We start from the raw sequence: 15,735 nt of genomic DNA, 5'->3' as shown, positions 1-15,735 counted from the left end.
CACCTCGGAAGCCCATATTAAATAATTTTATATTTTCCCGCCAAATCTGGCAGCCATTTTAAATTTGGCCCTCTAGTGGATTCCGCCAGCATTTTAGAGAGAGGCACCCAAGCTTAATCGCTTCAGTAGGTTTTTGTCATATAGAAACCACCTTCAAAACAACTTCCCCGAAAATTGGTCACGGATTTAGGTCTCGTACCCAACTATACAATACAATATACATATACACACTGACATTTACAAGAAATGTGTATAGATATTTAAAGTATTTTGTACATTTTGTGTATTATAAATGGATTTCAAAAAGTAAAACATACGTGTTTGTGTTTTAATTTCTACATTGTTTTATACAGATAGAATCTTAACTAATCCTAATAATTGTTGTAAATAAATAGAAGTTAGGGCCTAGCATACTATGCAAATTTTTTTTTTTTTTTTTGGGGGGGGGGGGGGTCCAAGTATATTTTCAGACACCCCGCCTCCATGTGTGACGCCCATGGATGTGCCCCAACCATTTGTAAGAGTAAAAGCAAGACAATCATATCTGAACCTAAATTGGTTTTGTTCTTGTTGATGTGAAATTTGTTTCAAGAACACAACACATTTTTTTTCCCTTTTGTCCTTGGAAGATTCTTCCATACAGGAATTATGTCTAAATCACACACTAAACACTAAAGATTTTGTGTAAATTATTACACATTCTGCATGCATCTGATATAATCTATAAATAAAGACAATGGTAAAATGATCCTTGGTAAAAGAAATAGGCTACAGCTCATACTGTATTTATCAAATAAAACCCCCAAACTATACATAATTAACATCTTTAATCAACTGTAACTTATGAGCAAATATATATATAATATTTACAATTACATTTGAATTATACATTATTTTGCATAGCCAGGTTATAAGAAGTATACTAATCGTATGGCTAGTGCTGCTGATATATCTGATACCCTGTTTGTTACAGCAGGTCACATGTAGAGGTGCATTAAATTTTTTGTCCACATTCACATTTTCCCATTTCAAACTTTCTAAATGGTTTGTATCACAATCTTTACTGACAAATGTTATTACATGTATTTATGATTGCAAACATCGAATATTTATGTTCAATATTATTTGCACATTAATCTAGATATTTTAATATATAAATTGATCATAAGTTACGTCTATGAAGTATGAAAATATGAAGATTACTAATCGTCTAATATTTTGATTTCAATAGAATCATAAATGATTTGACATTGGTTGCATTTTAAGTTCAGATACCACAGACTTTCAAAATTTGTCTCATTTTATTGCTACTGATAAGTCTTAGAGCAACCATAACAATTTTGAACTATTTAACACTTGTAATCTTTTTTCAACAAGGAAATTAATGATGCTTCTAATAATAATTTTGAACAGTTTGTTTTTTTGGACAGTCTGTTATTAAACAACCCCCAAATTTCCCTGTATCTAAATTACTTTGTGGGTAATTTGCATTTACTCAAAAATATAATAACAAAAAAATTAATAGTAGGTACAAGAATTAAATGCTAACCAATAAACTTACAACATAAACATGATTGAAGAATATTTTAGACAGAAGATTGTTGTTCATAAACAAAATATAGGTAACAACAATTTTTAAACATACATATAAATACGCATATTTTGTATTTACAACTTGTATAAACTGTTTTGATGCAATTTCTTACAAAATGCAAAAATACCAAATTAATAAATTAGTACTATCAAAATATTCTACAAAGAAAAAAACAAAATACTTATACAAAAATATTGAAAGAAAATAAATCTCACAGTATCAATATCTCTCTTGACACCATAACAACACAAATTTCTTCAAGGGACAAATAAGCAGCATATTATTGGCTATACACATCAAGCAAGTTGCTAAAATGAGTAAAGATTCATAACTTAAAAGTTATTAACTGTTATCCGAATAACGCTATTTATTGTTCTTTTAAATGTTATCTCAGGCATGTATTAATAACTAACTATGTATATGGACCATGAAATGCAACTTTTAACACATTAAAAACCTGTAAAATATGATAAAATGGATGTAATGAACACATTGAAATAATATGAACTAAAAGTTTCCATTTACAAAATTCAAAAGATATATCAATTTTAAAAACCTGATTTAAATAAATTACAAATATACAAAAATGAATATGCAGACTACTGAAAGACATTTTGAGCCATGGTTTAGTTGCTGTTAATGAACTGATCCATTCATATCACCATTGGAAACAGTTGGAACTGTAGTGTTGTACCATCCTTCAACAAAAGAACAGGCTATGTCTTTAACCATAGAACGATCTGGAATCGACTGGGCCATTCCATAGATTGCAGCCTAAAAAAGAAAAAATAAATATTGTGAAACAGACCATCAACAAAACACAGATGGGCGAACAAGACTAATGGATGGACAGGGGCAGCGGCAATATACGACAACTTTAATAAAATTGTGGTGTATAAAAACTAATATTTATATGATTTATGCACATATCTGAAAATCTACTTTGTTAACTATTATTTTAGACATTTATTCCCATGAAAAGCCTATAATCAACTCTCTAGACCATCGGATGACCGAGATTTAAATGAATTAGAAAACCCAGGATTTAAAAATTTAACGATAAAATGGATAATCACGACTAAAGTCATAATTGTCATGTACCATTGCTTCAATAATAAACAATCTACACCACATCTTCAAACACTCATAACTTTGCTTAGAATAAAGTAATTAGAATGGACAGCTCTTTATCAAACTCTTACATAATGCATCTTTAATAAATATTCTACAAATTAGTCTGTTTATTTTGCTTTACTGAGAGTAATGAAATTATAAAATATGCAAATTATTAAAACTGTAGATTTAACATGATGAGATTGTATACATACATAACATACATGTACATGAAATCAGTGATAGTTCTACATTTTCTATTTTTATTAAATACAAAAACCATAAATTGAGTTGATAACCTGAAAATTGATATTCTAACAAGTCTACAAAGACTCACCATGCCACCATCTTTAGCATTAGGGTTTTTCAATATATCAGCAGTTATAGCTTTAACATCTGCTATAAACTCTTCAGCTACACCATCTTGACATATTGGTAATGTTACACAGATGTGTATGCTTAAAAACAAAAACAAAGAACATTGGTGATGACTTGTAAAAGCGAAATATTAATAACACACATTCCTATTTCAATATTATTACACATTTTCTTTGCTATATAAAATAACCTCAAAAAGGTCCTCTTGAGTTATATGGATTGTTAACAAAATCACTACTTTAAGGCTGAAAAACAAAAAATACCTTGAAGGAAACTGCAATGGATTCAAGTTCCAACCTTTTTTAGCTAAAGCATCAGACAAATTGAAGATATTGAAATCATCAGAACCTATACCAACTACGGACACTTGTGGATCACCAAAAACAAATATACCTTTAATTTCTTTCATTCTGTAAAATGAATAATGATATATATTGATCAATAAAACATATGAGCATTTAGTAATATAATTAAACTTAAATATAGATTATCTACTCTTAAAATGCCCAAGTAATATATCTTTCAGTTACCATAATACTCATTGGACAAATTATATATTTACAAACCCTTTAGAAATTTTACGAGCTGTCGTGATTATCTTTCTAGTTGCATCTACATAACCTTGTTCACCTATATACATCATAGTAGCCCAACATGCTGCAATTATAGCTCCTGATCGACTACCTACAATAACAAATAATTTGAATGTTAATAAAATGCATCTTCCATTTTATTATTGTGTTCCCTGATAAAAGAGAATATCAGGTACCTTAACTTTGGTTCTTACAATCACATTTTATGCAAACACTAATTAAATGTGGGGGGAGAAATGGGTTAAAGGAAAGATGAGAGCTGTTTATAGGCTTGTTATGTGAATAATAATGTCTAAATAATAGTTGATGTAACATTTGAAGCCAAAATAAAGACCTGCAACAGGCAGATTTAGCTCGTGTTAATTTATACCTTTACTATGCAATTAGTTGACAAAAAAACTTTTAGCAAGGGAGGTTATAAGATAAAAATGTTGGAAATGCATTTGTAAATACTCGAAATATGGTACTAGTGATTTACCTGCAATTGTTGGTGAAGCATATATACCACCTGTCCAATTAGGTTGAACAAAAAACTGAAACTTTCTATAAGATTTTTCACTGTACATTATCACAGATGAGCCCTTTGGTGCATAACCATACTGCAAAAAATGGGGTAGATATAGAATTGTAAAAAGTTGATGATTTTTTTCTAGAATACATGTACTTTTGTCAAGAGTATAATAATAATGCATTGCCCATTTCTATTTAACAGTAGTATTTTCAGAGATGTGTTATAACTTTTGTTGAGAATTAGCTATTGTTTGAAAAAAATATTAACTGATATTCCTCACCTTATGAGTATCAGCTGAAATACTAGTTACACCGTCCACTCTAAAATCAAATGGATCCAATTCAAAACCGGCTTTGTTCATAAATGGAAGAAGAAAACCACCAAGACAACAATCAACATGGACTGGAATGTTGTAACGTTTACCTAGCTAAAAATACAACAGATATAATTTCAATACAATATGGTAATGGAATATAATCGTTACACTTTTTAAGTAATGGTCATGTAATGAGTAATGGAAGATTTCAAAAGTAATGAGTAATCGATCTATCAGTTAAATTAAAAGACAATAGAGTCTTACTACAATTTAATCTCAAGGTAACAAGTGACAAACCAAACAACAGCCTTCAAGTATCTCATCATTTTATGGTTACTTAAAACAAATATATATTTTGTTTTAGAGTCATGCTGAATAATTTACAAGTTATACAATATATAACAGACAACTTTTTTGGATTGATTAAGTAAGAATTTTATAAAATTACTTAAAAGAAACTTTACAGGTAATGGATATTAATTACTTCCAATGTAATCAGTAATGGTAATTAATTACATTGCTAAAAATGAGAAAGTTATTGTAATGATTACATTTAAAGAGTAATAGTAATGTCATTAATTACATTGGCAATGTAATGGCCTTAGCCCTGTAGAGAACAAAACTTGAATCAATATTTGAATGAAAACATACCGCAGCTATTTCTTGTATAGGATCTATAATACCATGTGGAAATCCTGGACCAGAACCTACAATCTGAAGAAAAACAAAACAGACAATAATATAGGGCTATTCAAAACTCACTGATGGTTCTTATATAGCACTATAATAATATTGATTTCTAACATCAGACAAGCTATATTCCCATCCATTTCCTATACCGATATGTGCTCACCTTTTCTACCCAATCTCATCCCCAACAAGCAACACACACTGATGTGTTAGTTCCCAAGCAATTATCACATATTCTGACAGACTTAGTGTGAAGTCTCCTAACTTTGTCAATTCAATCATAGGTTTTATCTGTAATTCTTTTACTATATCATTGTTTCATGTGTAATTCCTAAATGCCAAATAAAATTTGTAACTTTGTGTTTATTTGAATTAATATGTCTGTATTTCGATGAAAAAACTAAACAAACATCATCCATATTCATCCTATAAATCCCTAAACCAATGTGCACTCACCACACAAGTTCGACTACTGATAGCTCTTCTCATCGCTTTAACATTAACTTTTCCAGTAACAGGATCAATAGCTATATGTTTAATTGTCATGTGAAAATAGGAAGCAGCCTATAATATAATAAAAAATTTTGTTTACATGTTTTGAAGATTAAAGAGAATATATCTATTCTATCTAGCATACAATAGCAAACATATCATAATTAAAGATGGGTTCCCGCATACAAACTGGGTGATTTAATGTTATATATGGACTAAAAACATATTCAAACTAATTAATTTGTCATAACTTTGCTTCAAATCCTTCTCAAACATTGTAATTGCGAAGGAATGTCCTGCTATAAAAATTCGATCAAACCAGGTCATGTTTACGTCACGTGACTTACCTCTCTTGGAAGTCAGAGGAGAATTCATTGCATACATAAGACGATATTCTCTTTTATCGCTTACTATTTATTACAAATATCGTATCCTAATTAAATTCTCGGATTATCAACTACCCGCGTCCTTTTCCGTCATTTTTATCTCAGAAAGTGTTGTATGTCTAACTCTTCATAAAGTTTATCAACTTGTATATCAAGCGCTCAATGTTTGCGTGTGACCTTTGACATCACGCGTGCAGAAATTCCTAATTGTCGGGCTGTTGATTAGGGAAACCCTTACATTTTTGTCTTGTATAAGCTCCATGAGTGTTTTTCGGGGAATCCAGTATTTTTCTAGTAAGATTGGATATCTCTACTTTCCATATATACCAAAATTACCATACTTTTATTGGAAATAACCATCCAATAAATACTTTTCTGAAACCAATCTTTAAAAGTTGTTACATATAAAGCAATAAATTTTTTTATAAAAACTCTTTGTTAAAATGACACATTCTAACCGTACATTAAATTTAGAAACACACATTTTACTATTCCATATACTATGTTCTCTAAATTTTGTTGAGACATTATGGCCAGCTGTAAGATGTGGTGGGTGGGCGTCACGGTTTTAACAGTTTTCTAAGGGGTCTAACGATAGGTCATTATAATTTACCTTATCAAATGCAGCATGGACAGTTATAGGAGCAACACTGAAACAGAAAACAAATTAAATATTTACTTATCACAATGAATATATTGAAAACTCAGAATATTCATTTCAGCTCAAAATGTAGCAATAAAAGTTACATTAAAGAAGCAGTCTCATAAATTCATAGAATATCTGTTAATAAAATGGGTTGAAGTATGCAAATCAAATGCCAAAATGTGAAAGAAATAGCTGAATAACCTTGTATGAATGTTACTATTCCAAATATTTAGCAAATGGGAAATCATTTTATAATTGCGCGAGGGGGTTCGGTAACATATTTAAAGAACTTCAGTTGAATTAGAAACATTGTGAATGCACCATAAATTTAGTAAGTGTACAGACCTTGTTATCCAGCCAGATACTAACATAGCAAAATATTTGGAGATTTTGAAAAAATGTCCCAGAGGTCGTATACAGGCTTAAAACTTACATTTCAGGAACTTTGATACCCCTTTCTCTTGCTAGATTTCTGTATGCTAAACATGCTAACATAATACTCTCTGTTCCACCCTGGGTTACCTACAAAATGTAAAATCTTAAATTAATCTTTGCTAAGTCACTAACAAAATACCCAATTTTCTACCCATTATTATCAACAAATATACTTCCACCAGCAGTATGTTATGATCTATAAATCAAAGGTACAGTAATACCAATATATATGTGTATTTAAACATGCATTATACAAGAGCTAAATCTGCCTATCGCAGGTCTTTCTTTAGGCCTGAAATCTTATCTAAGTTATTAATTAGACATTAATTAACTTATCCAGACAATAATCAACTCTCGATGTCAAGGCTAGCCTTCGATATCGACTGGATTAGAATCCTATATGCTGCAAATGCTCATTGATAATTAAATCCAAACAATGGATAATCGAGACTATGCTTTTTAACGTACTAACTTTAGTAATACTGAACGAGGCTAGGCAGAAATTTACAAAGCTGATATCTCGGTTCATAGTGGACCAATTTGACTGAAATTTTCAACAAATTACCTTTACATTATCTAGTTTTTAACTATATAATATAGCGAGAACTGTCAGCTCTTTATCTAGTCTCCCATAATGTATCTTTAATCTACTAAATTTTATAAATTATAATATTCAACTGTATAACATACTGTGCCACATGTTTCTGGTCCACCATTAAATATTGTACAACACATACGAACAACTTCAGCTTCCATTTTACGAATATCAGGAAATACATCTGGATGTAATGGGTTGGTCCAAGCAAACATACTGTATGTCTAAAATCAATAGAAAAATAAAGATATTGGTATTCAACCATTCACAATCAGTATTTACAAGAGCATCGCTAATGCGGCAATATACGTCCACATTCCTGCTTTGATTGGTATGGTACTTTTTAAACTGAAGAAGATGAAATATGAAGTGGCTGCAATGACTGTAATATGACAAGCCACAAAGAAGGGTAGGCGTTTGGTTTGTTTTGCCGAATTTACAGACTAAATATTAACAAAAAAGTGGGTGGGAAACCGCCCCAGGGCTTGGGGCATGCACCAAAATAGATAGTTGCTGTCTTTAGTTACAGTATAAGGAATAAATGTGAAAAGTTCCAAGAGATCCATTCAGAATTGCAGTCTGAAGACGATAAATACAAAAATTTGGTGAGGCTCTGCCCCTAGGGGTTGGCTATGGAACGATATCAATAGGTACAACCCTGTTATTGAAATAATTGATATGCTGAATTTGAACAAAATCTGTTAATTATTGCAACATGTAGAGTATTTACAGACAAAAAATTAACAAAAAAGTGGGTGTCGGGATATGCACCAAAACAAATAGTTGCTATCCTTACAGTATAAGGAATAAATATGCCAAGATTCAAGATGATCCATTCAGAATTCCAGTCTGTAGACAAAAAACACAAAACTTGGGCGTGGCTCTGCCCCTGGGGATGGGACATGGACCAATATAAATACGTATAACCCTATGATGGATCATTCTGAATTTGATCCAAATCTGTTAATAATTGCAACCTGTATATCATTTACAGACAAAATATTAACAAAAAGTGGGTGTAGTGTGGCACCACCCAAGGGGGGGGATCGTGCACCAAAATCAATAGTTGCTTTCCTTTGGGTATAAGGAATAAGTATACCAAGTTCCAAGATAATCCATAATCCATTCATAATTGTGGTCTTCGGGCGCTAAACACAATAATTGGGCGTGGCTCTGCCCTTGGGGGTCAGGACATGCACCAAAATCAATAGTTGCCGCCCTTAGGCTATGAGGAATACATATGCCAAGTTCCAAGCTGCTCCATTCAGAATTGTGGTCTGTATATGATAAACACAAATATTGGGCGCGGCTCTGCCCCTGGGGGTTGGGACATCCACCAAAATCAATAGTTGCTGTCCGTCTATAAGGAATACATATGCCAAGTTCAAAGACGATCTATTAAGAATTGTGTCCTGTAGGCAACACACAAGCACATAAAGAAGAAATGGATGTGGCTCTGCCCCTGAATGTCAGGCAATCGCCAAAAAACAATAGGGATCATCCTTAGGGTATAAGGAATAGGTATGCAAAGTTTCAAAAGGATCTGTTAAGAATTGCGGCCTGTAGGTCAAACACAGACAAAAATTGGGCATGGCTATATCCCAGGGGGGTGGGCATGCACCAAAAATAATAGAGGTCATCCTTGGGGTATAAGGAATAAGTATGAAACATTTTCAAGACAATCGATTAAGACTTGCGGCCTGTAGGCGACACACAGAGACACAAAAATAAAATGGATGTAGCTCTGCCCCGGGGGGTTGGGCATGTGCCACAAACAATAGGGATCATCCTTAGGGTATAAGGAATAAGTATGTAAAGTTTCAAGATGCTCAGTTATAAATTCTGGCCTGTAGGCAACACACCGCACACACACACAGGGCCGACGGCAACATACGTCCACATTATGAATGTGAATGTATAAAAATGTGGGGAATTAATCTTAATAATTATGGTCATGTATTGTAAAAGTTATATGAATTTTCAGATACATAATATCTATGCTTGGTTGGAGTTAAATGTTTCAATTATCACATCTTGATTCATCTTATAAATCCACTATAAAATACCAAATATATTTTTCAATTTAAAATAGAAATGGACAGCAATAGAGGATTTAAAAATGGATCATTCACCTAAATCAAGAAAAGCTGAAATGTGAAAATAGAGCAAGGTTTACAGTAGTATCTAGATAGTCTGCATCAGTGCCTTGATAAATTTCACAAAATACATTACTTTTCACATATTTAGATATTTTATCATTATTTCAACACCTCCATATATAAAAGATTATATTTCTTACTTTAGCCATTAATTGTGTTAATTTCTCTTCTCCACTATAAACTGTGCCAGATACCCTTCCTTTCTTCCAGTCTGTTTTGGCTATAATAGATAAACATAATGTAATAATTTCAATGGAGCTACATTGCTACAACATATAGGCATATAGCATAAACTTCTCTATAATATCATCTGCTTATAAATGATACCTTGACAATCAAATAACATATTGGTCACAAGTTCAATCCTATACTATTCAGTAGGTAAATTATTAAAAAGATCACACAAATACCTGACATATATATACATAATAAACTCTACAACTTAATTTATTTTTCGAAAAATAAACCAGCGGCTGCCAGGCAGGATACGTCCACATTTTGCAAGAGATGGATAGAGAACAAGCTAAACAAAGGGCGATTTTTCGTACAATCAGGGGTCATAATTCAGGAAGTTACAGTCCGATATGCGCGAATATTGAAAGGAACCCAGATCTTTGATCTTTGGGTTATAAACTTACCCTTCAAGTTTTATCAAAATCAGAAGAAAATTTGTGACCTCTAGAGGGTCCACAACCTTGATATACCATATTTTTACGCTATTTGATTACGAGGGGTGGCCAGTTTGTCTGTCAGTTTTGGTGCGATTTTCACGAAATTCAGACTCAACCATCCTTAGGGTGTAACGGTGATATATTCAAATCTTTTTTTAAATCGTATAATAATTGTGACCTCTAGAGGGACCTCAAGCTAAAAACGCGATTTTTCGTACAATCAGGGGCATAATTCAGGAAGTTACAATCCGATATGCGCAAGTATCGAAAGGAACCAAGATCTGTGGATTATAAACTTATATTTCAAGTTCCATCAAAATCAGAAGAAAATTGTGACCTCTAGAGAGTCCACAACCTTGATATATCATATTTTTACGCTATTTGAGTACGAGGGACAGCCATTTTGTCTGTCAGTTTTGGTCCGATTTTTACGAAATTCGAACTCAACCATCCTTAGGGTGTAACGGTGATATTCTGAAACGTTTTTTTAAATCGGATAAAAATGATGACCTCTATAGGGTCCACAAGCTAAAAAACGTGATTTTTTGTACAATCAGGGGCCATAATTCTGGAAGTTACGAACCTATATGCGCGAATATCGAAATGAACCAAGATCTTTGGGTTATTAACTTACATTTCAAGTTTCAACAAAATCGGATAAAAATTGTGACCTCTATAGGGTCCACAAGCTAAAAACGTGATTTTTCGTACAATCAGGGGCCATAATCCATGAAGTTTCGGTCCGATACATGCCAATATCGAAAGCAACCAAGATCTTTTGGAGATAAACTTATATTTCAAGTTTCGTCAAAAACGGATAAGAATTGTGACCTGTAGAGTGTCCACAAACAATTGTGGACGGAGAGACGGACACGGGCGACGACAATATACGTCCACATGAAAATGTGGGCGTATAAAAATATGCTTGAAAGACTTACCAAGAGCTTGGTATTTTTCTAATTCTAAAATTAATTCTTTCTGAAATTATAAAATAGTAATTGACTATTAAATCTAAAGTTGAATTTACGAATATCAGCTAAATTAATATTGGAAGTAGAGAGAAAAAAGATTCCATTTTCTCTGCATTTTGCTGATCAGTACTTCAAAAATATTACTGTGCCGGGGCAGATCCAGACGGGGGGTTTGGGGGGGGTACAGCTACATAAATTTTTTTGTAAATCAACACTTTTTATGAGCAAAGTTTCTCGGCCGTGTGCTTTATTCTTTATCGTCAGATGTGGGACAGGATGGGCACTCAAAGCACAAGATAATGTCATTGTAATTCATAATAAAAATTGACGTCAAACGAGGTGTTGAATTTCTCTGTTTAAAAAGCTCAATGTGTATGTATAAACGCCAAAATGACGATAGAGACCATGCGGGAGGGGGGGGGGGAGATACATTGTCTGAGGAACCTGGCAAATCCCCTCCTGCAAAAATTCCTGGGTCCGTCCCTGCTGTGTCTGTGTCATGACTCGAGACAACTCTTACTTTTCATCATTGATTTTATTATCTTGCTGGGTGAAGTATATAACATTATCTCTATAAGAACCATGTAGACTAAATTATAAAATGACTTTCTCCCATTCTTTCATCAAATGGCTATAAAACAATGCTCTGAGTGATTACTGTATTATTTACTAATACTTTCAAACTCATTATATTTCTTCTATTTGAACTAAGGCATGGCTTTAAAACTAAAATTATTCAGTTATATTATCCCATGACTAAAATGGTGAAAATAATAATATTGTATATCTATTTCGAACTGGTTATATCAGTAATCATGATAAATCTTCACGATAAATCTTCCAGCTGAACATCTCTTCGCTGACAATTGAACTTTACACCTATTATAAAACATTTCCTGCTATTGGTAACATTCAAATAAACAGCATATTATGCAGTCTCTAATGCTACCCACTACATCATAAATTTATCAAAATCTTGCAATATCTAGATCTATTTAAGTTCAAAATTACAGATATCCTTATAGCTCTCCTTCATTTGAGTATATAAATGTACCTTGAAAGATTGACCAAATGGTATAGATGTTATTTTTCAAATATGGACTGTTTGTTTTGTTCTGCAATTTTCCCGAACTTGATTTTTTATAATTAGTACATACTTCACTATATCCTTTCATAGGAATCTGACAGACATAACCATGACCAGCATGATCTTTATACAAAGATTCAACCATTGATTTTGTTGTTTTAGCCATTTCAGCATCTATCTTTGCCTTGACATAAGGAATCTTTTTAATCAGACGAAAGAATTCTTTTTTACCTCTCTCTTTCAAACCTAAATAAGACATTTTTTCTGTTTGTAAATTGGCTATTTTAATACTTGTAAATCACAATGGACTTCCACATTCTTTTCAATTTGTGGTGAAAGTTATTTTATATACATACATGTATGTCATTAATACAATTTTAGAATTATAACTGATAATCATAACTTAATAAGCATTCCAAATAAATAATATTTATTGTTATCTTAAATAAATACTAATTACGGAACACATAGTTCATATCACAATGACTAAACCCATTATCTGATTAGAACATTCAAAAGATATACATACTGTATACACTTGAGACTACATATATGAATCATTAAAATTAATAATGATGTCAGTGATAATGTGGGTCAGTTGAGATCACTGGACAAGTATATGTACTCAGGAATAATATTAAAGGAATAAATATCAAAAGTTTAAAAATTAAAATAAAGAGAAGGCGAGAAATGGGGATTAAGGTCCACTGACATAAATTAGGTCATTTTGGGACTAATATATGATTCAATTTTATGTCAATGATTGGTTGCGCGTACAGGTCTTTTGCAGTGGGGAACCTTGGTGGCTAAGTGTGTAAAACACTGGCTCGCTAGCCTGGAGGTCGCGGGTTTGATAGTTTTTTACCGAGAAAATTCGAGATTTTCCAGCATGATTTCCCCTTGTCAGTGGTGCAGGATGGAGGGCATGACAAGGACAGCTGTCCAGTCATTCAGATGGGATGAAAAACGGAGGTCCAGTGTATACTGTATGCCTGTGTTCAACAGCCCAGTCGGAGCAGAACAGTAGGACATTAAACCCCATTTCATTTCAGTGGACAGACGACACCAGTCCTTGTGACGTGCAAACAAAGAATCAAAACCAAATTTAGAATATTCTTTTATATTCAGAAAGTGATAGCCTGTTTAAATACATAAACTGTATTTAAAAAGTCTCAGTATTTACATATGATATCTGGTAGTCACAATATGAAATATATACTAACTTTCTTCTTGAAACAAAAACTGTTTGGTGAAAACAACAACTAGTGTTGTTCCCGCTGTGTATACCACTATTTGCCATGGTTGTAAACCTTTACATAAAGCATTAAGTTGATCTTTAATACTATCTAAAACTGGCATTACAGGACCCTGAAATTATATTCGGTGAATATACAGTACCAATTTTACATTACGTTATAGAATAGGATAATAAACAGATTCCATAAGTTTATATATTTTTAAAGTAAAGATTTCCCTATGGTTGACAATTTGATCCTTAACATCTATCTGGGTCACTTCATGTTAACTGGACCAGAGCTTGTCAGGTGACCCCTCAGAATATAATGAAATTTTGGTGTACTGATTTTATATCTTAATTGTTTCACGATATTCTTGAAATTCTGGGGTTTGTAAGAGAATATTATTTAGATTAAGATGTAACCATCAAATTTTACAGAATAAGTACATGTACGGTCTACTGTATATGGAGTGCCTTAAGTGCCAAAAATTGATACTTATGCCAAAAAAATCAATATTTCGATAGGGTGTGGAAATTTTACTACACTATATATTAGAAGTTACTTATCACATGTTTAATGTATCAATGGACACTGTTTGAACAAACATTTATATTAAAAGTCATATCATTGTTGGTTTCTTGTAAAATTAGCTTTGAAAGTCAACTCACAGCAAAATAGCTAAAATCATTCTTTTTCAAACGATAACCATGTATAGGAGCCTTCCATGAAAAAATATAAAACTTTGGGAAAATGTTGCATGTACATATGTGTTTATCAGTGATAAAAGGCCCATCTTTGATATTTTACTCCTTCATTTTTTATTTTCATTTATTTGAACGGTTATGATTTTTTTCATTTTTGGCTGATTATAATACTTCTAGTAATTGCCTGATCATCATGAAACAAGATAACATTGGAAGTAAGGACAGTCAATGAATCGCTTATAATGCTACTTTTGATAAATTTTGTGCTGCTGCCATGAAAACCACAAAAAGTAACACTAATAATTATTAAAAAATTGAAGTTACACAACGATCCGCATCACAAGGATTATGGATCACAATTGACTTGCATTGTACTAATTGTAGATTCCTTTCATACGAGTCTAATGGTAGCCATAATTATAGTTTATATTATAATTATTTACTGTGAAATAAAAACCATCTTATTCTTTATTGGATGTACGGTACAACTAGTACAAACACTTCATATATCTCATAAGTAAGATTTTAAATAGATTATGTGTGTAAATTATTCCAGTCAATCAGGTCCTTCAATATGATCATCAGACCGTGTAATGTGTTTTGGCTGTACTGTTACTGTGTTTCTGTAAATATTATAATTCATTTAGTTCCAGATCCTGTAGACTAGATAAAAAACAAATCTATGCATGCCTTTATTCGTTTATTACCACTGGACTGGAACTATTACATTCAGCTATCAATTATAAGTGTAAAGTCCAATATAATCAGCTTACAGACTGGAACTATTACATACAGTTTCGAGTATTATATTCTGCTATTAGGCGTAAAGTCCATTGTTACATTGTAATCAGCTGATACAAATCGGCTGCTGCGACGTATTTAGTGAACTCTGGCTACTATTAACAATATAGAAATGGGATATAAAAATCACATAATAGGCCTAAATAAAATAATATCATGAATTAGTTGAGAGAGGGCAACATTGTTTAGCACTGAACCTAAAAATATTAGATTATCATATATCTCAGCAAGGCAGATACATCCTTCAACCATTTATCACGGTAGTGTATTTAATCATGAACTTACTGTTATTGTTTTTACGAGTGCAGCCATTTCGTCAGTGATGTTCACTTCTCGTTGAGTCTCGGTCGGAAAG

The 15,735-nt window shown here is 32.3% G+C and overlaps 1 protein-coding gene across 1 annotated transcript; it reads right to left on the bottom strand.

The window, feature by feature from the left end:
* Window positions 1-231: 231 nt before the first annotated feature.
* Window positions 232-15,732, bottom strand: LOC126812025 (sphingosine-1-phosphate lyase 1). The gene is made up of 16 exons (XM_050538185.2): window positions 15,666-15,732; window positions 13,861-14,005; window positions 12,708-12,883; window positions 11,518-11,557; window positions 10,049-10,128; window positions 7,845-7,973; window positions 7,153-7,241; window positions 6,687-6,723; window positions 5,652-5,759; window positions 5,157-5,219; window positions 4,470-4,616; window positions 4,157-4,277; window positions 3,652-3,769; window positions 3,349-3,495; window positions 3,045-3,165; window positions 232-2,368 (listed from the first exon to the last, which is right to left on the bottom strand). Exons 1-16 carry the CDS (start codon window positions 15,690-15,692, stop codon window positions 2,231-2,233), a joined length of 1,686 nt encoding a protein of 561 aa, XP_050394142.1. The 5' UTR covers window positions 15,693-15,732; the 3' UTR covers window positions 232-2,230.
* Between the last annotated feature and the right edge of the window lie 3 nt (window positions 15,733-15,735).

The sequence above is a fragment of the Patella vulgata genome, chromosome 2, assembly GCF_932274485.2.
Source record: "Patella vulgata chromosome 2, xgPatVulg1.2, whole genome shotgun sequence".
Classification (NCBI taxonomy): Eukaryota; Metazoa; Mollusca; class Gastropoda; family Patellidae; genus Patella; species Patella vulgata.
The sequence above is the reverse complement of the archived record's forward strand: the minus strand, read 5'-3'. Positions and strand labels throughout refer to the sequence as shown.